The sequence below is a fragment of the Vanessa cardui genome, chromosome 11, assembly GCF_905220365.1.
Source record: "Vanessa cardui chromosome 11, ilVanCard2.1, whole genome shotgun sequence".
Classification (NCBI taxonomy): domain Eukaryota; kingdom Metazoa; phylum Arthropoda; class Insecta; order Lepidoptera; family Nymphalidae; genus Vanessa; species Vanessa cardui.
Window position 1 is genome coordinate 7526874 of NC_061133.1, and position 26998 is coordinate 7553871.

At 32.6% G+C, this 26998-nt stretch overlaps 3 protein-coding genes across 4 annotated transcripts; all 3 read right to left on the bottom strand.

Annotated features, from left to right (window-relative positions):
• Positions 1-122: 122 nt before the first annotated feature.
• On the bottom strand, positions 123-7288 carry LOC124533909. Its single transcript, XM_047109489.1, has 3 exons — positions 6982-7288; positions 1077-1262; positions 123-477 (listed from the first exon to the last, which is right to left on the bottom strand). The coding sequence occupies exons 2-3, from the start codon at positions 1254-1256 to the stop codon at positions 313-315; spliced, it is 345 nt and encodes a 114-aa protein (XP_046965445.1). The 5' UTR covers positions 1257-1262; positions 6982-7288; the 3' UTR covers positions 123-312.
• A 226-nt stretch (positions 7289-7514) lies between these two features.
• LOC124533911 (ABC transporter F family member 4) lies at positions 7515-10476 on the bottom strand. 2 transcript variants are annotated; one of them, XM_047109492.1, is made up of 3 exons: positions 9957-10476; positions 9762-9867; positions 7515-9179 (listed from the first exon to the last, which is right to left on the bottom strand). In XM_047109492.1, the coding sequence occupies exons 1-3, from the start codon at positions 9975-9977 to the stop codon at positions 7828-7830; spliced, it is 1479 nt and encodes a 492-aa protein (XP_046965448.1). In that variant the 5' UTR covers positions 9978-10476; the 3' UTR covers positions 7515-7827. The 2 variants fall into 2 exon arrangements, with proteins under 2 accessions (XP_046965448.1, XP_046965449.1); XM_047109493.1 differs by having other exon boundaries at positions 7515-9677.
• Positions 10477-11050: 574 nt separating this feature from the next.
• On the bottom strand, positions 11051-26272 carry LOC124533610 (VPS35 endosomal protein-sorting factor-like). Its single transcript, XM_047109000.1, has 18 exons — positions 25926-26272; positions 24773-24860; positions 24553-24657; positions 24275-24416; positions 24010-24164; positions 23527-23699; positions 22929-23268; positions 22239-22414; positions 21755-21858; positions 17820-18001; positions 17362-17508; positions 16426-16595; positions 15447-15609; positions 14612-14783; positions 14399-14538; positions 13084-13252; positions 11817-12082; positions 11051-11523 (listed from the first exon to the last, which is right to left on the bottom strand). The coding sequence occupies exons 1-18, from the start codon at positions 25943-25945 to the stop codon at positions 11446-11448; spliced, it is 2790 nt and encodes a 929-aa protein (XP_046964956.1). The 5' UTR covers positions 25946-26272; the 3' UTR covers positions 11051-11445.
• Between the last annotated feature and the right edge of the window lie 726 nt (positions 26273-26998).

Genomic DNA, 26998 nt, shown 5'->3' on the forward strand with positions numbered 1-26998 from the left:
AGTAAGTATTTATTTCAGTGTTACTAGATGTAACTTTATATTATCATTTGTTTATTAGGAGACACTGTATACTAACATAATATTTGGTAATGGACCATAAAATGATGATGAAAATAGTAAAGTAATGAAAATATCTTTTATTATATATACCAAGTACAAAATAATTATGATCACATTATGTGGCTATTAACACATAAACGCTATAAAAGAGGCGGATATGCTAACGTAACTTTTGGACAAATTTGATTCCTTATAGAACATCAGATAACGCAAATATCAAAATGGTTATTTTTTAAACAATAATTAACATTTCTATAAAGATAATTTAGCTTGCCTTTCTTCCGATATAGCAAATTTATTGCAAAGAAAGAATATAAGGGTTTCTGATGTCGGCTTAACTTTCCCCTCCGCAATGAGTCTCTTCAAGTTACGGATACGCTGCTTGTGGGGATACTCCCTGGACCGAGATTTTTCATTCTGTAAATATAAATCAAGAGTAAGAATATAATGTGTCTCAACAGTAATGCAACTTGTATTGTCATTTTAATTAAGAAATTTAATAATACAAAGAAATAAAACTTTAAATGGTAATGTATAAATCATAATAATAAATAAAAATATACGGGAAAAATAGTAAATTTATGTTAACATCTTATAGGTAATCTGCTTTGGATATTATGATGGATAAAACATCCTTCACAGTGACTATAAAAATATAACCGGAAGGTATTCTGTGTGTGTAAAACACACATAATAAATTGTGTGTTAACTATATGTGTATAAGACTCACATTTGAGTGATACTGTTTTTTTTTAATTAATTTAATTCATCAATCAACAGAATTTTATATATACTACTTATCTATGAGTACACAAATCAACGTCAGAAATTTTAAATACTATTTATCTATAAAAATTAAATTTGTAAATTCTGAAAAAACTAGCACTCACAAAATATACAAAGAAAACAATGGCGCCTTCACATTTTTTTAAGATGGTTAAAAATGAACAGTATGAAGAGGCCTTATCAAAGAATAATTTTGTAGGAATTTCTGACTGCTATATATATATAGGTACCTGTTCCTGGACTTCGCTATCAGTGAGTGGTACATCAGGAACTGTGTTGTCCCACATGACAGGATGCCACGAGCGACGCACCGCCTTCTCCGGCGCCAGGGCAGGTCGCGGAGGCTGGAGGGGTAGTGATCGAACATCTACATATTCTTCTTCTTCGAATTCTTCAGTTTCTTTATTCATTATTGACTAGAAATAAAAAAATAAACACTTCTGTAATGATTTTTAAACGCAAATCTATGCATTGTCTGTCGCCACTATCTGCAAAAGCATTTGCTACATAGACATTCAATAGTAAATGTAAGCTAACATGTAAAACGAACAAAATACAATAACCGGCAAAATTATCTTGGCAATATGATGTTGAAATGATACCGTAGCTTGCCTAACTAAATGATTAATCTTGCAAGATCTCAATTCGCCTTTTTTTCGCTTATTCAGGAAAGTTAGCCATTCTTTATATTGTTTTAAACAATAAGACTTTATTTATAACAAAATATGACACCGCTGCCTGTTCCAATGTATGCTTAGATCTTTCAAATTACGCAACGGATTATGATGCGGTTTTTTTAACAGATAGAGTGACTAGAGACGAAGGTTTTTGTATATAATACATAGACAATATAGTTAAGAAACACTAATAAAGTAAGAAGTATACTTTTTTCGTTTATTTTATGAACCCTACGATATAGAATACAGATATATCAAAATAATATACTACAGTGTTGTGCACCTTAAAAAAAAGCGATTTAAAGCAATACAGCATTAATTAATATCAATTACACCCTTAATACACTGTGGAATTTATATACATCAATATGACCCTTTACAGCCTGTAATTTAAATAAATGATTATGAAGATATAGATTTAAAACGCAGGCACATAGTGGATTGTATTGTAACTCGTGAGATATTCTGTAGTATATAAATATACTACAGAATGTCTCACGAGTCGCATTGCACACGTGCGAAGCCGGGCAGGGTCACTAGTAATAGCAATAGATTGAGAGCCAGTGATCGGCAGACTCAGGTTATAGTAGCAAGATCCATATAAATGTCAGGCATCTGCTGTTGTTGAAATGACGGTTCACTATTCCCATCGAGGGTACCTTTGAGCGTGCCATGGAATCGAAAAGCATAAAAAACTACTTTCTAAACGTGATCACAGCAAGTCTGCCCTTTTGATCTCTTAAAATATATAGAAAACTTCAATGGCAGACACTTACCCTCTACTCGTCATTTTTAAAGTTAGATACATGAAATTTTATTTTTGGGATACTGATTAAAATAAGTCGATACCTATTTCAGCGTTTTTGGATATTCTATGCCTAAAGGGGTGAAATAAGAAGAAGAAGAAAACTTCCATTCTAACTTTCTACCCTTATTTCTCCTCCTTAGTGGTAGAATATGCAGATGCAGTCCCTAACTTAAAAAATGAATGCCGATCACAGGCTCTTGGGCTATAATATTAGTGTTGTATAACGAATAAGAGTTTTTACGATAGTCTCGTAAGTGTAACCCATTTCATTCTCTACATATTTATTTACGATTTATAAAAGTTGATGAATCTATAGAAAAGAATTAGTCATTTTGTAATTAAAATTATAAATTATACACGACATAACTAGTTGCATAGTTTTCCATCAAACTTACAATATATCAAAAACTACCGTGATTAAACCAGATTTAAAATTCAAAACTATATTAAACGGGTTGATTTATTTTCTATGAGAAAGAAATCAAATTTATAAAACCTATGTAAACCTACCTACCTAATATATATTATACAATTGCGTTGTACGACAACTATCAAGTAAGAAAATATCTCGCGCTTAATTTTTTCTCAGCCGCATTTCGAGAATAATAATTTTATATTCTTGTTTAGGATTTTGTAAATCATAAATTATTGCTAAAGTTACTTGAAGCATCAGCGCAGCAAGCACTGTTTAGTTATTTCAGTTTTACTTCAATTGTTTCTATTAAAAATTTCGTCACGGGATGTCAATTTTTATTTAACGAATTAGTAAACTATAAATAAGAATATATCGCTTATTTAAATAACAGCCTGTAAACATCCCACTGTTGGGTTAGAGCTCTTCGTTTGATGAGAAGGTTTGGAGCTTTCCACCACGCTGCTCGAATGTGGGTTGGTGGATACACGTGTGATTGAATTTCATTGAAATTAGTCACATGTAGGTTTCAATACAATATTTAGTATAAATACAAATATAGTATAAAAAAATCTGTGAATCTGGCCTGGGTTAGAGAGCCTAGAGCCTGCAACAAGCGGTTAAGATGCAAGTTACTTCGTAAAAGAAATATATTTTGTAATTTTTATGATAATCATGCAACGAAAGAGTAGAGAGCGTCGGCGGAGAGTAGGCATTATTTAAAAATAGAGCGTCCAAGATCGTCGTTATGTACCGTTCGAGAGCGTAACGCCGTTAGCCTTCGCGGTGACCGAGCGATGATTCTTTTCAAAACTATAAGACTAAATCTACATCATCCAAGTAATTTTCGTATTTATTAAATGGGGGTTTCTTTTTATCAATCACAACCGTGTTATTATTTGATAAAATATTTCCTCTAAAGCCGTTTACGCTAATTTCTTAACCTCGCGTGCGCCCACTCCAGACGTCTGACTCATGCCTAGAATGCGACGACTAATTTTCGTCTTGTCTAAGTAGAATTTACCGATTGCTGCTACAGAGATCTGCGGCATAGACCCTTTTTTATCCGGTCCATATGAGATTCTATTATCATGGAATGTAGAGGTCGATGTATTTTATTTTAATTTCCTTTAGCTGAAGTGGCAAGGTGGATGGCTTATACTTTGCCGTTATACGCTGCGCGTCGCTCACTTGGCCACTTAGCTCTATGACGCAGATTCTACGTTTCGGGTGCGGCCTTTGGACGCTAGTCAAATAACGACGACTTTGTTATTGTCGGCGTTCTCATAACGGATTTAACACCAGTGGAAAGTTTTATTTGGGCGTCTCTCGGAACGTGATTGCCACTAAAACTTAGGTATGAGTGGTATTTGGTTGGTTATTAAGTAAATAATCATTTAATATTGCCCCCGAGCCTGCTTAGTGCCACAATTTCTATGGAGTACACGTTTTTAACTCATTTTTACCATAAAAATAAATAAATAAAAAATATTTTTTTTGGTGGCTTTGTCTTTCACTCGTGCCTACAAATATTTTTTTATTAGACATTTGTGACATATTTAGTAACGGACCTTTACTTATTCCTCTCTTTGTCACTATTTTTAAAGCGGTAATTTTTATCAAGAAAACCAATAGTTGATTTTTTTTCGACACTTAAATTACAGAAGTATGTTAGATAAATACTAACATTTATAATAGATATATTATATAATTATATAATATATACTGAGCTGAGATGGCCCAGTGAAGGAAAACATCTTGAAGAAACCCGCATATGTCAAATTTCATTGAAATTCTGCCACATGTGCAACCCACCAACCCGCATTGGAACAGCGTGGTGGAATATGTTCCAATCCCTCTTCTCAATAGGAGAGGAGACCATAGCCCAGCAGTGGGAAATTTACAGCTACTTTTACTTTTTTAATATATACTGCCTAGAAGTAAACAAATATTAGCTCCACGTTTTTTATTATCTGTAAATATTTGTATTTAATTGAACGATATGCTTTTTTTAATTATTTGTTTACTAATTATTTGAATTTATCAATCGGAAAAGTTATAAATATCCGCAATATTTTAGTATAGAACTCATACCTTGCCCAAGAAGTATTTATGGCCATTGTGGAGTCGGAAAATTAGCGTTATAAGCTTATTATTACGCTTCGTGTACAATGATCAGATCAATTTTAGTGAATATATTGTGACGAAACAGTGCGTATTCTTAGTTTGTTAAAAACATGTGGAAGAGAACTTTTTTTTAACAATTTTTTATCGATAGGTATAGGATAAAATTGGAAGACGTAAAAAGCTACCTTTAACCGAGTTCAATAACTTAAAGTAAAATTTATAAGAATAATAATAATATCATAATTAATTTTATATAGTCAAAAACTGTCATATCACTAGCATCTGGCACTTTGATAAAAAGTTTTCTAGGGTTTTAATGTTAGTATTTGCACATTATGCTCCAACGATAATGATCCCAAATAACACCAAATATTTATAGCAGTTAACTTTGATGAGTGCCAGTCGTACATACACAACTGTTGTTTTTATCAATATGACGTCGTTGTCGACAGAGTAAAAAGGGTTTAAAATTTAAAATTTTATTTTATGTCAAGAAAATGTTATTGTTTTTCGAAATACATTTTTTGTTGATTTTATTAGAAAAATCGACATTTTGAAGCATTTTTTCAAACAGTGTAGAATACCCTATTACTCAGTACTCCGACTCGTCCTACTCATACTTACATACTAATCAAAAACAATAATCAGATTTAGACAAACTTTTTTTTTCATTATTTTACATAAACAGTTTAACTATTTTTACGTATTGTTATAAACCTAAGAATACCTAAAGAATCAAATGTTATACATGAAAAATGTAAAATATATTTTGTTCAAATTCATCACAATCGGTTTTTTATGTATAGGTACTGTTAATGATGAATGAACTAATAGTGTTATCCATACGTGGGTACAAGATCTTTGATGTCTACACTCAAGATATTTCAATATTCTATGACTTCCGTCTAGGTAGATAATTTCACATATTCTACTGCCAAAAAACAATATTCAATACTGGTGTGTTCAGTTTGAAGGGTAATTGAGCAAATATAGGTACAAATACAAGAAACATAACACCTTTGTTTCCCAGATTTTTGGCACAAAGAATATAAAGTTTGGTTAGTATTTCATAAAATTATTATGTATGGTCAGTGGTGATCACCTTCCATAGTGTACCAAATTTCGGAGTGTAATGTGCATTAAGACATTCCTTGAATATATAAATAAAATCTTTCGAATTTAACATTCAGTAAGAAGGTCAACAGATTCAATCCAGGCTTTAATGAATACAGTGTATCTACCGGTACCGAAATAAACATCGCAATCTGTTCACATGAAACGACGCAAATGCTGTTTTTTGTCGAACCACTAACTTGGCACAGTGACAAGATATCGTTTTATTGAAATCGAAAGCCGTTACAATAACGTCGATCAAACTAGATTCATGAACCGATTTAGTTTCAATTTATTGCACATGTAAAACACATGTATACTATGTATATATTATATATAAAGGTATTATATAGTAATGATAATAATTATAAGCTCTGTGACAGACGATAAGAACTCTAGGTATTTACATATACTAGAAAAAGCTATCATATTTTCTCTAGACAAGGAAAAACATAAATAGGATTTAATGTTATAATAATATATAGAAACTTGCTTCTTTTATATTAAATAGATATTTTATCTTCTAAAATCTAAACACTAAGATCGCATAATTATACTTTAATGTGAGGTATTCCGTTAAAATTCTATAAATAATAAATTATAAACCCCGAAACATTATCGTTATTAAAAAGTTTTGAGATAATATATAAAGCCTACTCCTATCGAGTCTGTTGCGCCTACGAAACTCTCATGCTAACAAATAGATCATGTGTTTGCAGTTTTAAATGCAGTTAATTATTTTTTAATTATTCGATTAATTTTAAAATGCCACAGGTTAGAAGTTCTTTAGTAGTAAATTAGATTGTAAACAACTTACAGTTATTAATTTTAAATTAATAAATGAAATAATTACTACAACTAATGCAAAAAAAAATATAATCATATAGTAGATTTGAATACTGATGCTAAAATAAATAACGAAATAATTGCTTATTGATACACAATAGACCTATGTATAAAGGAATGAGGTAAATTGGACAAGATTGAATTTTACTTACGATTTAAAAAAAGCACAACTTTTTTCTTCTGATTTACACAACTGTTTTGCACTGCTGTAGATTTATATTGAAACGTTTTATTATTGGCTACTAATATCAAGTAGTCTTTATTTATAATCTCAGAACAGTGAACTGTGGCATGGGGAGAATGAAACTGAAATTAATTACTTTCTCTTGACTCCGAGTTCTGACAGCCTTCGATGCCAGCTAGCGTTCCTTATTGACGTATCTTGGACAATTACCAGTAAAAATAGGAGCATCACAATAGTCTTAACATTTAGGACGCTGACCGAATATCATGCCAACAATTTAGATTCATTTATGTTGACCTGTTTTATGTTTCTACTAACAACTACATATGTCTCCTACGTAGTATAGTTTCCAACTATAATAATAGTGCTTTTTATGGAGTTAAACTAATTTAATGGTATATAATAGACAACATCGAATATCGATTTTAAATAGAAGGTAAGTGAGTAAAACATTCTTCATTAATAAAAATCAATTTTAATCAAAATATTTAAAACTAGTTAACAATAAACTGAATAAATTGAGCAGTCAAGCTTTAAAAAAAGTAACAAATCCTACACTAGATTGTAAAAAAATCAACAGCGTGTTGCCCCAAATTGTACTTACTGATTGTTACAATATGATTATTGTTGTAATCATATTTTTTGCCGTTTTATTTATGTTTCATGGTTAGATTGTCACTGCATCGATCTGTGAAATCTAACTTTATTATGCAACAAAAAACTGTTACCCGGTGTCTATTCAGGTTTTAAATTAAAAGTTTTACAACTGTCACGCTCTAATTATGTTTTAAGTTGACTAACAATCATAGCCAACCTATACACCGGCTACAGCCTCATCGAATGAAGCCTCGTGTTCTGATCTAGAGAGCATATACTCAGGTAAAGTAACACCCAACGCTGCGCTGTATCGCGGAACAGTTTCCGCCCAAAAAGCAGGTTTAGAATCAGCACCTGCAAATTCTTCAGGCGCTACATTGGAATTATCGGTAATTTGTTCGTTAGTCTTTGCGTCAGATCCTTCACTTCTTTTTACTTTTTGAGCAGTTTTCGCTGCAGTATTTGTTGCAGCAACTGCCAAAGAAGCCTGAGGTGCCTTTTTACGCTTTAATTTCTTACCATAGTTTGTTGAAGCTGCTACATATGCAGCCGCTTTTGCCGGCGCACTTGTGGTAATGATTTGACTTTCAGCGGCCTCATTTCCGCCTTCGATAGTCGCAGGTTTTGAGGTGAATTCTTTCAGTTCTTGATACGCTAAATGACTCTGTTTGGGTGCAGATTCTGATACAAACATACATTCCTCATGCTTCAAACCATTTTTATCTATACACTGGTAACAAGTCATAGAATTTTTTTGTACTTTTTTACATGATGACCTATCTTTTTTTTTAAATTCAGCTAAAACGTGCTCAACATCTTTTTTGGGTTCATTGTCAGTGTAGAATCCTGGTAATGCTTTTTTATAATCGTATGATTTTGGTTTAGCTTCTTCGGAATTATCTTCATCACTGGCTTCCCTTAGAGATTCACTTGGTTTGGGATTTGATTTATGAATATAATATGCTTTATATTTGTCATCGGAGTCGTCTTTATCCGCTTGTCTATAACTGCTATAAGGTTTTTCATTTGTAGCTTCGGTAAATTTTTGTGGGGCAGTCTCATCCGCACTCGATTCTTGTAATTTCTCAGACCTTTTAGGTTCGCTTGATTTGTCATTTTCTGGTTCGTCGGGCTCATCGTTGCTGTCGAATTTTCTTTCCTTTGAATACGCATATTTGTTATTTTTTGGTTCCGCAACATATGAACAAGATTCATAGTTTCCTCCTGTTTTAGCATCCTTACACGTCATACATGTCATACCATCTCTTTTAACTTCCTTGCAGTTTCCTGGATTTTGTCTTATTTCAGCTGCCTGTTTTTCAGACAAGTCTTTAATTCTTTCATATTCTTTATTGTCATAGCCTGAGTCGTAACTGTATGGGTATTCGTATTTATCCTGAGATTCCTTACTTTTCTTATAAGGACTGCTATAGGGGCTGTCGTCAAAAGCCTTGGGCTTAGAGATATACTCCGCTTTATAATTATAAGGGTCGTCCTCTTCATCTTCTTCAGCTTCTCTCAAGTTTTCACTCCTTCTGCCTCCTGTATAACGTCGAATACGAGGTGGTCCTGCAATATAAGGATTTAGCTTGTAATTTTGTTCACCGTCAAGATTTTCGATCAATTCCTCTTTGCGGTATTGTAAAGGATGTTTAACTTCAACATTTATAGTCGGTTTAAAATAATCGGCAACTGCGGGATTTTGTTTCAGAGCAGCTAATATATCTTTCTCCTCTTCATTCTCATCAGGCTTATAAACTTTATAATAGGGATCGTGTACGGTTTTTATGTCGTATCGCAAAGGGCTAAGTTGCTGCGATTGAGGATTGGTCTGCTGCTGCGCTTGTTGTGCTACTAACTTCGCTGACTTGTCGTATGGATGAAAGTTTTGACTTGCTATGGGATTGAAGCCAAAGTTATTAGCGGCAAATACATCTTTAGGCGCTACTTGACTTTGCAAAGAGTCAATGGAACTACTAACAACGGTATCGAACAGTTTCGGATATTGACTTTTATCTACATTTAAAACTGCTGCGAGAACGGGACTGGAAGCCAACGATGCTATGCCTGTAATCGTTAAATGCTGTTATTTTGATTTTCATAGATAAAAAGTTTAGCGTGTATTTAGAACTGTACATCATAAAAACTTACCAGAATCTTTGTTGTCAAAAATTGAACCAAAATTCATCGACTGAACGAATCCATTTTGATCTTCATCACTTGAAGATACACTCGCACACACAATCCAAAGTATAAACTGTAAATTAAAAAATATATATTTAAATAAATAATAAGATAAAGACTTCTTAGGTAAATTGTTAACAATACATAAGTTAATGTTCGTACCAGGCAACCTATTCTATACATTTTAAAATGGGTTAAAACCCAAAAAGGTGATATTATAAGTTGGCAGTTCTTTGGCTATGTCGAGTTGTATTTCTGCCTTCAGTTGAGATGAAAGTAACGTCATACTATTACAATGACAAGATTTTATAGGCGTCAACATTGCGAAGGTGAAAGATCGGTGCAACAGAGCGCGCGTCACTCAAGCGTGTCTCGGCGGACAATGTCCGCTTACTCCATCCGGCAGTCACTCTTGGGGTCAATATCTGCAATAGGCTTCTAGAGCATAGTTTAACCACAAGCGATATATAAACATCGAGTGCCGCCCAATGTTACCGCTATTTGATACACTGTTTTGCTCGATGTTGTACATTGTTTTATTTTCCATTCCGTAATGCGTTGGAAAAACGTAACTGTGACCAAGCCATCGTTACTTTTTACATAGAAATTGGCAACGGCTATCTAAATACCAGTTACTTTTGCTATTAAAAAAAAAAAGATTTGAATGAATTGGTAATTAAAATATTCGAGATTATTTAATTACAAGAGTTATTTTACGTCGAATTACTCAAGCAAAATAATTATCAAACCGTAAAATAGAAAATCATTTTTTCGCATGATTTGAGTAATTAATTATATGTTACAGTAAGCTGAGAGAACAAATTGTTCACGGATATTTATAATATTTCTTAACAGCAAAAAAACAATTTGAAATAAATAGAAATTTTAACAATAAATATTGATAGTTTTTTCCTGTTATAGTTTTCTATTTGGTCCATAAGTAAGGTCACAAGATTATAAAAAAAATTTCGGTTTTAAAACTTCCTTTTAATTATTATAAAAGAAGTAGTATTATTCTATTGAAATAAAATATTTTTAAAGTTACTCTATATGTATGTATATACATAGCATATATAAAATAAAAGTTATGAATATCGTGAGGTTTTAACCGAAGTAAAATGATTTTTTTTACTTGTTTAACGAGAAATACTATGTATTGAAATACTAATTGTTCGTGATAAAGCTGTACGTCCACTTTACGACTATAAAGCGATGGGTTTCTCACGTATGTGACAATGAAATAAATCAATGTTATCTTTTTCATTTATTATTATGTACCGAAAATTGTTTATTATTACAATACAAGAGTCACACATAAATATTACGTTTTTTAAGAAGCATAATACATTGTAGGACCAAGAAAGGATACCATGAGTTGAAATATTTATTTTATATAATCTGTATAAATAAAAATGACAGTTTGCATTCCTTTCATTCGCTTCTGATAAAACTTGGCGAGTTGTTCTGTGAACTTCCGAGAAGTTTTCTAATCCAAAAAAACAATAATATTTTTGTGTCTATTCTTCAGTATGACGTTCAATGTCGACCCTTATACCACCCAGACGAACCCGGGTTGGGTAGCCAACATATTACATAATCACTTATAATAAGATTCAAGATATATTTAAATAGACACCCAGTATGTATACATTTAAGTTTCGTTTAATTTATCAAATAGAAGTCGTCCCTCTTCGCTTGTATCACGTTCCAAAGCTGACAGCAGTGACTTCTGTAACAATACATTATTTTCGTTGTATAATTAATTTAAAGCATTATAAAACTCAGCGAAATTACTTAAACTTAATTGATTAACCGTTGTTACAAAAACATCTCAATCATTCTATCATTTAAAGTTTTCGCAAAATTGATACTGTTATTTTAGAAGGTATGTAGTCTGATGTAAATAAGTTACGTATTACTTATATAGTTATATTTTTATTATCTGTTTTATGTTTTTTTTTTATTAACACACAAGAACAATAATAATGAGACTAATATTTACTAATTAATTTATCAACTCACCGCGAACTTGTTATTGGAATCTTGAAGTTTTTGGGATAATACCCATAAATTGATGGCCAAACTCGTCATAGAACCCTCCCTCAGGTCACCCCTTTTAATGATCCGCCAAAACAATTCCAACGCCAAATTGTACTGTTTATTCGTTTCCTTCGCATCGCCTAGTGCTTTTAATACAACTAGCAACTCTTGGCATATATTTGTTGCGTGGTTTTCTAGGACGTCTATAAACTCTTCTTCTGAACCATATAACTCGTCGTTGGAAATCACTTACCGAAAATAAATAATAAAATATTACTATGAATAAAAATTTATTACAAACTAGCTACCGACAGGGCTAGGACTAGGACTGCACGTGTGCAGTGATACTATATTTAGTATATTTACTACAGAAATTTTGTTGTTTCTTTCCTATATTTTACATGTATTATATACAAAAACCTTCCTCTCGAATTATTTTACTATTACTATCTATTTAAAAAAAACCATCAAAATCAGTTGAGTAATTTTAAAGATCTAAACATACATAGGGAAAGACAGCGGTAAGGTTTTTTTTTATCATGTTCTAATATAAAAATACTTATAAATTTTAAAAATAACTGGCACTTATATAATTTAGCGAAAAATGTTTGACCATTAATGACTGCAACGTACGTTCACGTCATTTTGTAATTTGTCGTCACAATTATTCGGACGTTGATATGGCCAACTAAGTCTCATATATTTGTTTTATGTTAGTCAGAAAAAAAGCCAAAATACGAGACGGATTTGGCAGAGTTCACTATTGAACACTTCAAAATATATTATAAGACATATTATTTAAAAAATAAAACTACTTATTAATAGGATCTGATTATTTAGTCTTTAGTTCACAATTTAATTACCCTTAATTACGTCTGTACAACTCTACAAATATTTCTCTCTTATTATGGCGTAATGGATAAGTAATTATTATGCAAGTGACCAATGTAAAATATACGTAATATTATGATGTCTAAGTTTGAAATCAAGCATCACCAATTGAATTTCATGTAAATAATTTGTTTTTATAACTTGCTCGACAATGAAGGAAATCATCGTGAGGAAACTTTCACGTGTTAAAAATTAACACATTGGGGCAGCGCGGTGGGTTAGGGTCTACAACCTTATCTTCAAAAGAGGAGAAGGCCTTAGACTAGCACTGCAGAGAGTCTATTACAGAGTATACTATGAAATGTAATTCAACTTATGGTATATGATCAAAAAACAAAGAATAACAAAAAAATAATACCTCCTTCTATGTGGTAGATGTATTTTTCTTGCGTCAAATTACAGAGTAGATCCAAAGTCCTGAGCAGTAAGGTGTAATACAAAGGATCGGTTTTCCTCCAATGTATCCGTTCCATTGTCTTTATAAATCCACTCAGAATATATGCTTTGCTGCTACTATCCACATTGTCCTGAGATAACACATCTCCATACATTCAAATAAATTTTCTATACACATAATTAAACTGCAAAATTGTCTGTGTGTAGAGCCTATTGCAATGAAAATAGGAAAAAAGATAAATAAACTTTAAATTTAGGTATTTCATGCGATTTGCTAATAATTTGACTACATTGTGCACTCAGCACTACTGTGTTTATGATGAATATGTACTACATTTTTTTTCCCAAATCTATGGTGAATATAATAAATGAACTAAGCTCCAACATTTGTTGATTGTTGTTCGCATCTATTTGCTGTCAAATACTGTTTATTTATAATACTGTTTTACTTTTACTTTACTTTACTTTACTGTTTATTTGGCTTTTTTCCTCTTATAGAGTAGTGTATACTTATGGAGAATCAAATAACAAACACAGCATGTTACGTTAATTGACAAAATATATAAAACAGTTGTCTGTATGTTTGCAAGTGTTTAAAAAATACGCACGTTAAAACATTGTCACATAGTCAAAGTAAGTGTTTGAGAAGTATTTTTATGTTTATCATTCCTATACATCGGTTATTTAAGTTAGTTATTCGGGCAGGATCAAGGCGACGACACTTTGACTCCTACTAATATGCATTAATCGCATATTTTTAATAATTTGCACTTATATATTTATTAGATATTTATATAATTATTATTATTATTTGTCTGTGTTTAGAACAACATTGCAATAATATTACCCTAAGACATTTACTACTACTATTGTCTACTTTAAATTTGTCATTATCGATATTATTGGACTTGGTAAATAGATTTTGATATTTACTTAAAATAGCAGCCGTATTCAGTAGAGTAACTACTTCTAGTGTAGTGAGTATAAATCAAAGCATGTCCGAAAATGTAGATGATCCTTATTTCGGGAACTGGGCACCAGTCTATTACCGGACTGGTACTGGTACTGTGTTAACTATGAAAAAGGTACGTGTAAAGTGGATGAAAGGCAGATTATATGAACGGAATCACGTGTGAGATAATTGTTTCGTGAGACCAACTTATCAACATAAATTACACATCAATAAAATAATGATAATGATAAGAAAACAAAAATTTTGCAAACGTTTGTTTAATATTGGCCAAGAAGCAATTAGCGCGCAATCTGTAAATACTTACGGGTAAAATGAGAAGAGTCGAGAGAAAATTGCTAAGGAGGCCTTTAACTTTAACGTGCGTGGGTTTGTTCTGTCCGTCCTCCTGAACGTAAAGGGGAATGTCAGGAATCAAGCTGACGAAAGCCTTCAAATTCGCCTCGGCTAGAAAAAACACGGATATTAAGTGGGATACCTCGCGGCGGGGGGCGGGGGGCGGGACGGTGGTGGGGCTTACCCTGTCCGACGCAGGCAACGAGCAGTGCGGCGTGCGCGCCCAGCAGGTACAGCTGCGCGCGGCACAGTGCGCACTGCAGCGACGGCACCGTCACGAAGCTGTACGCCGCGCACGCGCGCGACAGCCAGCGAGACCGCGGCGCGCGCGCGCGATTGGCCAGCGCGTGCACCGCCTGCGCACCACACACACACACTCACTACACACACACACTCACCACACACACACACTCACCGCACACACACACTCACCGCACCCGCTGCGCACACTCGCACGCGGGCGCTGACGACGACAGGCGCTGCGGGGCGTCTGGCGCCGAACTTAACATTTTACCCCATATTTCGATTCTTTACATCCCTAATGCCAAGCGCCACCGACCTTAGAAACTAAGATGATATGTCCGTTGTGCCCGATCGCTACTCACCGTTAAAGTAAGAACAAAGCAATACACAAATATTACTGTTTGGCGGTGCCGATGGCGGTGGATGGTACATTTCTACGTCAGTTAGCACAAGAAAGAGTAATAATTCTAAATGCAAGCCCTACTCAATCCTGGCAACGCGCCCGAATGTTTTAATAGGTGAATATGGATTTTCATATTCAACTCCTATGAGTTGTATCCTCTATAGGGTGTAAGGATTGTATTCATACCGGACATTTCGCTTTATTCTAGGCAATTAAAACGTGTAGTACTTGCATAGCTTACTATACCATGGGACACCTTCCCTTTATGGTGGTTGCCTACTCGTAAATTCTACCAGAAACTACACGATATGAAATCAAAATAAATAATATATAAAAAATTAATGGCCAATTGGAGTATATGAATGGTACTCACGTGCACGAGGGTTTTAAGTACTGAATCTAGCTTAATAAATGCAGATCGACACTCGACGTAAAAATTCAACTGCTCCCGCGCATCGTCTTGGTAAGACACAGTTTGAATGTATTTATTTATGAGATCCGAACTAATCTTTAACTCGTCTTCCACGGTCACCGCACTGAAAATTAAATATTTGTTTCACTTCATTTGTTTAACTAATGAAACATTGTAAAAAAAGTAAAGTAACAGCCTGTAAATTTCTCACTGCTGGGCTAATGGCCTCCTCTCCCATTAAGGAGAGCGTTTGGAACATATTCCACCACGCTGTTCCAATGCGGGTTGATGGAATGCACATGTGGCAGAATTTCGATGAAATTAGACACATGCAGGTTTCCTCACGATGTTTTCCTTCACCGCCGAGCACGAGATGAATTATAAACACAAATTAAGCACATATATATAGTGGTGCTTGCCTGGGTTTGAACCTGAAATCATCGGTTAAGATGCACGTGTTCTAACCACTGGCCCATCTCGGCTCAATGGGACATTGGCACTCTTAGAAATATTCCCACAGAAAGCAATATTAACTATTTCTTACACCGCCAATGCAATACAACTTTGGAAAACAAAATGGTACGTCCCTTTTTTATTACTTGTATTACCTGAGGTGGGCTTGCACATATCTCTACATATAAACATAAACCTAATATGCATGCATATATTATGACTACACTTATAAATATATATATAATAATAATTCAACAACATAGTCTCTGCACTTTCAAATGACAAGAAAAAAAAATTACGTCGTTTTCCAAATTACATTTCAGTAGACAAACTGCAGTTTCTAGTGCAAAGTTTTTTATAAACATACATAGTTATGTAGGTATAAACATAAATATGTTGGTCATGTTGGTCATAAGCGGTCAAATATCAAATATTACCGAGTATTTTTAAAGCAGAACAATGCAATTTTTGGTGTAGGATAGCTTACTTGATGGCTTCGTGAAGTATGCAGCAAAGCCTCATCAGACTGGCTATAATGATATGATCTTCTATTTGGACAGAGTTGCATCTTTCGAAAAATACGATGAGCACGGTTTTTGCCATCATTGTGCGCGCGTTGGATGTTTGGACCAATTCCACGAGCGGCATGAAGGCGTCCTACAGAAAAAGTAAATTTATATTTTACAACCGGGGCGACCGTTTACTTAAATTAAAAATATGATTTCCAAATTTAAACCTTTTTAAGTCTTGAACTTTTTACTCTTTAAAAACTATCCTGGAACCTCATCGATAATCTTAACTATTATATAAGCTGTATTATAGATATGTATAAGCGAAAAATCACTCATTGCTTAATCACGAAATCTCAGAAACTATAACACGTACACACTTAAAATTTGGCAGGTAGGTTGCTTATATGGTATAGATCTGTATGTTCATGTTTTATTAATTTCGTGTGCGTAAAACTGCAAATTCAGCACTAACCACGCCGACTACTTCCGATACTTTATTTAGAAACCGTTAGTGACGCGCGCATAACGATAAATTATTAACATAAATTAAACAAATGAAATCCGATACACGGGTTTTTTTTATGGAGCGTATGGGCCACCTGATGGTAAGTGGTCACCTCACCCAAAGAGAATGACGCTGTAAGAAATATTAACTATTCCTTAGTTCCTTAGTTTAGTATCGTCAAGGTGCCACCAACTTTGGGAACAATGATGTCCTTTGTGTAGTTACACTGGCTCACTCACCCTACAAACCGGAACACAACAATACTGAGTACTGTTGTTTGGCGGTAGAATAACTGATGTGTGGGTGGTACCTACCTAGCCAGACGGGCTTGCACAAAGCCCTACCACCGAGTGATTGTGAGTGATGAAGTGGGTATCTTCTAAATGTTATAAGGGATATATCTTACCATCAAAAAAAGTTCTTCAACATCTGGAATAGACTTCAACATCCTCTTTACGACCAACTGTATTTGCGACGAATAATCGTCAATCGGTTTACCGCACTTTATCATGTAGCGTATTGTTCCGCGTAGTAGCATATTTATGTGCTGAGCCTGTAAAGGTACAACCAAACATTTTGTTGATCCAGTGGCGCAGATATATAGTCACAGATTGATACTTAAAATCATCAGTTTTTTATAAATTACCAATTGCCCTTTTAAAGCTTACAAATTATCGTAGTTTTAAAAGTAAATGTTTTATTATAAAGATAATTATTATTATTGGCGGAAAAGCCATGCATTTGAAGAAATAATTTACTCGGAATCTTTTATGAAACTATCCATGTATCTGAAGGATCAGATTAATGTTACATATTTTTCATTGGAACCTGAATAAAAGTTTTTAAATTTGTAATAATACTGACCGATAATTGCGTGCATGCGAATTGTATCCAAGGCTCCAACACTTGCAGGAAATTTGCAGTCGACTTCATATTGCTTACAATTTTCCACCAAGTCTGACTCAAAGCTTCAGAGGACAGCTGACGATAGACGTCAGCGTGGCAAAGGTGCTCGCCGAGCGCAGATAATATTGGACACAGGAGAACTGCGGAAATATTAATCAAAAATCTTTGTCTCGTTGCTGAAGATATTTTAATTAATTAGTCCAATATTTTTGAATAAAAGTACGATCAGCTAGGCCAGGAAGGGTCCCGGTGTATAGAAAAATAATCGGGCCCTCACCTCCTCTTTCCTATTCCTCTTTAACTAATAATTATCCTTTAAATTGTAGTAAACAAATAAGAAATCTTGTGCGATGGGTCGTGATTTTCTAGCTTCAGAAGCTTAAGGTTTAGTTTAGAGGGCCCCCTGAACTCCGGGGCCCTGGTGCACTGCACCTCCTGGCCCTACGACAGCTACGCCACTGAGTGCGATCAACAAAAACAAGATTAATATTGTTGCTGATGATTTTTCTGACCAATTTTGTCCAAAATTGTCAAGGACGCTGGACGTTCACAAGGGTGTGTTCAAACACAAGTTTCCCCTCTCTCATAATCGAATTTGACGGTAAACCCGAAACTACTAAATCAATTTAAGCAGGCCCAACTGTTTTACGTGATTTCCAAAGCACAGGTGCATACCAATGAGGCAATCAATCATTTTATTGTTAACAACTACCTACATTACTAACATATACCGCTAAGTTTGCACATAATTTTACGAAATATAGTTATAGGCATATTGTTACTACTGTGATACTACATAGAGCACTCAGTTCCAAAAACACATAAATCGCTTAAATGTGTTCTACTAGCGGTCGAGCAAGAAATATCTAGAATATAACTCAAATGTACGACATATTACTTTCTTTTTTTTAATATTTATTGTATAATGTTTTGTGACTTTTATCCAACACAGGTATGATTTGGACATTATTTCATATTAATTGTTATTAAGTAGAACTCCAGGAGCATTCTGACGAAGGATCTTCTAGAATACTCCGAAAAAATTTAAGATTGAACGAACATACATTTGAACTACATAAAAGGAACTTTCTCTCATTCTGAGTCTTGCCACATTCCATCAACAAATGATATAAGTCTTCAAAATTTCCACACTTATCACATTTCGGTGAATCAGTTTTCTTCATATTCTTCTTCATGTACGACATGTGTTAGAGAAAGTTTATTGAACGTTAGACATGCAAACAAAAATAGTCTTATATCGTACTGCGTAAAGTCATATTTTGTTTGGTCAATGACGTTCTTTATTAGAATTTATATACGTCGAACCGGCGGAAGATCATTTCCTATTCATATTTGTTTATGATGATGATGTATGCTTTCAACGGTAAACAGCGATATAAAATAGCGAATTCCGTGATCGAGCGGTCGGGTTCCTTTGGAAGCGACAGTGAATACAAATACATCTGTGATCTGTGCACAAGAAATTTGCCTAAGATATAAGGGAAAAATTCTGGAACCTCTTTGAACGATAGATTGGTTTATGTATTCATTTTTGATATTTTTGTGGAGTCCAAATTAATCACTTCTTATTTCCAACGAAAGCATTTGTTTGCCCGCAAGATATGTTATTAAATAAACTTTTAATATTTTATTCTAATCCATAATACATATTATGAAATATAATCAAATCAATCAACTATTTGTCTGCACTATGGGAAGTTATCGCATTTGATAGCTTTTACGCAATCGTTGTTAAACAAATGCAGTTTGTGTTATGTTTCATTTTTGAGTTCATTTTTATGTCACAATATTTTATACTTTTGAAAAAAAAATAGCATTAATTCTTACTGCCACAAAAAATAACACAACATAAAATTGTAAGCCACCTATATAATATTAATAATATATATAAATATATGTAACCTGTATGAATACGAAAGTAACTCGTCTGTAACGCCTTATAGAAAACAAATCCCAAACTCAAAAAAATTGATAAAACTTGTTATGAACCAAGCTCGAACCCCTAGGAAGGTTATGTAAACTAAACATTTCGACACCAACAATTTATACTACGCTAACTTTAATTTTAGTGAAAATCGTTTTCTTATGCCAAATTGTTTATTAATACGTTATTATGATATTTTATTTTTATTTATTTTATTTTATTTTTTTTTTATTTTAGGGAAACAAACAATAAGATAAACTTATGGGATAGGAATATACAAAATTACATATATCAGCTAAGTTTCCACTGGTAATTAGACACATATTATTAAAGTTAAAAAAAAAGACTAACATACATAAAATCAAACATTAAAAACGTATACTGACGAATTTCTTCGGCAGTTATGAATAAAATCTAACATAAATATAATTAAACGAAACAAAATTTAAAAAAAAAGTAACAAAACACATTTAACAAAATTGAAGGCATTAATGGCTACATCGGTTAGTTAAATTACAGGCAAAACATTTATACACGTCAGAACAAACTATGAATTGATACATAAATTAATCTTATTAACTTTATTTTTAAAAGAATACATTTTTTCGAATAATATATCAATATCTGAGTAAACTTTATTATAATTTTGGCAGCTACGATATAAGAAGATATTATTAGTACTTTTCGTTTTACAAATCGGCACATTAAATAATGGTTTATATCTAGAATTTATTCGTGGACAATTAAATTCAATATTAGACAATAGGAAAGGTGAATCTACGAAACTGTTAATTATTTTATATAGGAAAAGTTAATAATATTTATTATTTCATAAAATTTACTAACAGCAATTTCAATATCATCAGAATCTAAGGTATCGGTCCAATCAATTTGCGTAAGTTCGTTGTTAATTGAATCATAATCAGCAGCCTTAAATATTGGTATAGTACTTGAAAGGGGACGTAGTGAACTAAAACTTGGAGTAAAGGTATGAATCAACAAAGCGGGATGATAACCATCTTCCTTAATAAGAGGATCAGCACAATGGCAGACTGTACACTGATTTCCACTCATCACCAAGTCCAATTGTCTATCGTTTACGTTCGATGTCAAATTAAACTGTGTGAAATTAGTAAAACTAAGAAAGCAATACAAATATCTGATTAGGAGGTCATTTCTATTATTATTAATTAAGTTAATATTTCCAGAGAGATTAGGTAAGCCCCATTTTGCATTACTAATATTGAAGTCACCAAGAATCAGAAATGTATCGCAAGGTTTATTCGTATATGTATCCGATATCATTTCAAAAAATTCAAGCAACGCATCTGATTGGAGGCAAGAATGCGGAAAATAGCAGCAGTATATACGCAAGTTGGAGCTAGGTTGGCTATTAAAATTAATAATTACTTCCAGTACTTCAGCTGCTGCACCAGATAACATAATAGACTTATATGAAGAGACAGAAAACTCGCGTTTTACAGCTATGAGTACTCCACCGCCCATTTTATCACCTCTCGAGTCATAATCTCGGTCGCACCGATACACATTATATCTGAAGTCAAACAACTCAGCATCATAAACACCAGAGTTTAACCAAGTCTCAGACAAACATATTACATCAAAATCAGACATCATCATATTCCTGAAAAAGTCGTTGGTTTTCGTTCTAAGCCCACGAACATTCTGATAATAAATAGAAATATTTTATATGTATTGAAAAACGTAAAGGAATATACAAAATTAACGAAGTTACAAATTTTATAAAACGCTTACTAAAGGCAATTAATTGAAATTTTGCTAACAATTATATAGCGGAGTATGCGGACTCTCTCTAGTTAGCGGAGTATAAATTGTTAGTATTGATTTGACGACCGCCACCCCTAAAAAAGCGAAACGGCGGATGACTCAAAAAAAGTATATTTTTTATCATTACCCTAAAACTTACCCATATGTTCCGCTGATTTCTTTATAATGTCCAGAATAGCTGATGACTTCTTTATAATATTTGGAGAATCAAATCCTGACACTATACAATAGAGTAGCAGCTCACTGAAATAAATTACATTATTTGATTAAAACAACTGAATGAATTATTTAATCACTTACCTCACAATCAAGTACATAGATTTTAAAAAATATTAAATGGTACATATAGTAGAAAAGCAAGGTTTACAAGAAAGTGACTTCATCATAAGCCCGGCCAATCAGGAGCGTTTTGTGTCATGTGACAAACGTTTTTGACAAAAAAATGCATTTTTATTTATTGATTTTTGAATAAATTAAGTATTATTTTCAAGTTTCGTTAGTAGATAACCATTTTTAAACTTTACGAGTTTGTGTGTACACTGATTACAATAATTCACAATTTATTTTTCGCATTATCAAATAGCCTATTTTGTAATCTTACGGCGACATATATAAACTTTTACCTATTTTCGGTTTCGTCGCACAACTGCAACAGTTCCTCCAGCAGTGTTAGTTTGCAGGGAATTGTATTCAATGTTCCATAGAGTAGCCAATCGATGGCCGGAATGTACAGACTGAGGTACTTATCTGCCGTCAAAAGCTGAGCACCAAACTTTTTAGCCATAGCTGGTAGAAATATCTGTTAAATAATATATAAAGTGGTAAAATTTGTTTATTTGCATGTGGTTGATAATCTTCGGAATCAAAGATCCAATTCTAAAGAAATTGTCGAAAGCTACAATAATAATGAGTGCTATAGTACCCATTTATATAATATTTATAGTACGTATGTCATTTGCTTATTAATAAAACTGCCCTGGGTACTCCACATGGGAGGGGTCCACAACAGAGATACGACGAGTTAACAAATACCTAGATATTGTAAAATTTAAATAATGTTATTACTTACTGTTTTAGAATTTACAGATATAAGTAAATAAATTATAGCTTACTGATTGAAAAAAAAAATTATTCATAATATAATTAATACACGCTTCTATTGTTTGTCTATCTCAACTGTTTTGTGGCTTCCAAACTTTTAAATCTGACTCTGGCTTATAATAACAATATAGGTATGTTAATTTTTTTTCGAACAGTCTCATCTCATCGAAAGTACCTATAATTAAGTCTCACAATGTAGAACTATATTATACCTGTTGATATTCGTCCAGAAACTCCTTCAGATTATCATGAAAGTAGCATTCGCTTTCCTTTCCGTATAGAGCCGAAGCTACCTTACACAAATATACTCTAACGTAAATTGCAACGAGGGGATTTCCAATGCCTCGTATCATCGTTATCAATCTAGCGATTGCTGGTTTTATTTCATCCTTCGAGATAAATACATAACACTTCAATAAGGACATTTCCATATACAATCGTGGCAGGAGCTCTCTGATTGAGGCCATTTTAAACATCCAGTTCTGACATGTTTCCCTAGCCGACTCGGGAACCGATCCTGAATCAATATCCTCAAATTTGATAACTGCGTCTCTGAAAGACACTCATTGTTAAAACGATTCGATTTATGGACAAAACATTCACAACATTGTCTAACTAGGTAAGCGAGAAGCGACAAACATATTGTTTATCCTGCCAGTGCTGTTTTCAAAGACGTTAGTGCAACAAATATGGCGGATTACTCGTGGTTTCTCCTTAATTTGGGATTAATACATTTAAATTTAGAACATAAGAAAAGTATCTGGTTAACACAAGGAAAGATATTAAAAATCAAATTTTATAAAAACTTACCCAAAACTCTTTTTCTTAAGTCGATCGTAAACCAGCTTTCCGAAATTATCCAACACATCGCTTATCAACACAAATTTGCTTGGATAGAATTGCATGACACTTATATCTGATAGCAGCTTAGAACATTGAATAGCAATTTTAAAAGCCTTAACCCTTTGTTCAGTCTCCCAGGCCTATAATATATCAAAACGAAAACTATTTTATAACTAATTGATACATATTTTTACTTTCTAGGGCACCAATGTCACTATAAACATTGAATTATTCAATTATTTTTTCTATAATTTTTTGGAAAAGTTGAAGTTAAGATTTTATTCCAAAAGATAACTTAACTGTAATTTTTCACAGTTTAGACTGCGTAATTATTATATATATTTTGTAATAATATGTTGGAAAACAATAAAATACTTTTCAATCTATTTATTATGTTGTTGTAATGATAATATACTTTATCCATTATATTAAAATTTTAGACAATAATACCTTTTTTATTTCATCATCAAGCATATGAATTTTTGTGACAAACTCTTGTTGGCTTAACCCCATTGTCTTCCTCACAGATGACTCATCAAAATCATCAAGTTGCTCCAATCTGTGTTTTACCTTTTCATTAAGATTTGATACCTGTCTCAAAAGAGCTGAAAAGGAACTAACTTAAAATTTGAAAAAAAAAAGAACAAGAAAAATAAAGATTAGTATCATTTAAATTACAAAACTTATACATAAAATAGTTTAATTGATGACAAACTTTTTTCACCACCCGGTAGATAGCTACTGATAATTGTTAATTTTTCTCCTGTTGTATATTTGTTTAGAATAGCTGTACGTTTAACACTCCAAATTTTACTGTAATTCATTGTCTCATCATTTTCTATAGTTGGTTCAGAGTTCTGAAAGCAAGAAATAATTAGATGTTAAAATGTCACCACTATACATTTACATATGTTTTTAATTATAGACAAATTATAATTGCAACAAAAAAAATTTAGGCTATTGTTATGTTATGATAATTCCAATAATACTTACATTTTCTAAATTCATTTGTTCAAATCTCAACAATGGGTCCAATTCTTCAAATGAAGAACTCCATTTCTGTAGGCTTTTCAGTAAGCTTTTATTTGAACTATGTTTCTGAAATGGAATTAATCTTTATAAGATATATAAAATTTCGAAGTAAGTTTTATATTAAAGTAATATATATGTATGAACAACAATGTTCTAAATATTAATACTTTTCAATACATACTAAGCTATGAACTTCAACTCGTAATGGGTGATTTGTAACCTCCAAACTAGGATATTCATGTTTTTGTTTTTCTTTCTTTGCAGAACACCTGAAAGATAAACACAAAATTTATTGCACCAATTAGCTATGATGTATAGATTTAAATCATAACTAACTAATCACTCTTACAAATAACACTAATATTATTTATGTCAATAGCCAACTACACATTTTCTATCTTATACATCCAGTAACCTCGTCTTCAAAATCAGGATATACCTAATAGGTCATAAATATGTGCTTTGACATATTTTAAGGTGATCAGTGATCTAAACTAACAATTATTTGATATTTGATTTTTGACATTAAAGCAATATGCTTTTGCTACTGTTGATGCTATAATTGTATTAGTATGAAGACCAATCAAATTTGTGTATTGAATAATTTCAAATATTGTTTAAAAAAGAGATTAAATGTATTAGGAATAGTACCTAGCATTTACTCTTAAAGAAATCCCAATTAAAATATTCTACAACAAAACTAAAATTATTGATAGGATCAATGAGTACGAAAATTTCCAATATATATATGGTACAAATGTTAAGTTTATCACCCTGACCATATAAAAATACAGCCAGATCCCAAATTTGATGCAGATGTAAGACAACAGACAAGATCAAAAGAAGAAAATAATTGGTAGTTGACAGTAATACACTAAAATTTTCTCTATCAAATATTTAAACTCAACAAAGAATTCTGAGCTACATGTAACAATTCTGGTACAATAATTTACACATTGGCCAAGAACTGCACTATTTGTGATAAAGAAATACAAATAGCCTTCGATTGACAATGCATTAATTACTATTTGGTGATTTGTTCATTTCTAGGCATTTACTTTTATATGAAATTATTCTTTAACAAAATGATCATTCTCCACATTTATGCAAATCAGAATAGTCAGAACATATTTCATCTCATACTGTTCCATTATTAATAGATCTTATATTCTCAAAATAAAGGATATTTAATTTATAGTTAATTAAATACTTTTTTAATAGCAACTTAATTTTAATTCATATTATTGTTGTGTTTTTTGAGTGAGATGTAAGCAGACACGTCAGTACAACAGAAGGTAGGTAGTTAAAAGTTAATAATGAGAACATTCTCATACCATTTATAATAAGTAGGCATTTCTATAAGTGTATTATTTCAGGTTACACAGTTAATCCTCCATCAATGTCAGTAGATAATTGCAAAAAGTTAAATATTATTTTATTCTCTTAATTATTATCGAACTTTTATAATAAGACCGATAAAGGATATTGTTTATATAGTTATTAACATACAACGAAGTGTAACTACGCAGGATACACTAGAATACGATATATTAAATACTGCACATAAATACACAACATTCAGTTTAATTCTTTATTCACATATCATGTTCCGAAGTATATTATTAATTTCTTCTTTGCACTAATCAATAGTATCGATGTTTTAAAACAATTTAAATGTCAAATGTCGCTTTTTGACAAATAACATGTAAAATGTAAATATCTAAATATAAAGACTCCATTACACGTTGGACCAGCGTGTTGTCTTAATGCATTAGTTAGAAATTACAATATCCAAAAACGCTGAAACAGGTATCGACTTATTTTTAATCAGTATCCCAAAAATAAAATTTCATGGTTCTAACTTTAAAAATGGCGGACTTTCATCCAAAAAATTAACCCCTATTTCAGCCCCTTACGGGTAGAATTTCCAAAATTCCTTTCTTAGTGGGTGTCTGCTCAATAAATTGATACTACATACCAAATTAAACTTTAATACTTTACGCTCGGCGATTATGAGTAAGTCAGTCAGGACTTGTTATTTTATATATATAGCTAGAAGGTATAGAAGGACCCGGAGTAAGTGTCTGCCATTGAAGTTTTCTATATATTTTAAAAACATCAAAAGGGCAGACTTGCTGTGATCACGTTTAGAAAGTCGATTTTTATGCTTTTCGATCCCATAGCACGCTCAAGGGTACCCTCGTATGGAATAGAGAACCGCTGTTTCACCAACAGCAGATGAAGCAGTATACCTGACATTAATATGGATCTTGCTACTATAACGTAAGTCTGTCGATCACTGGCTCTTGGACTATTAGGACAATAAACGTTTTGAAGAACTTTTTCAAAAACATTGTTGCATGTTATAAAAACAATTTTTATAATGTCATGTCAGACTAAAAAATAA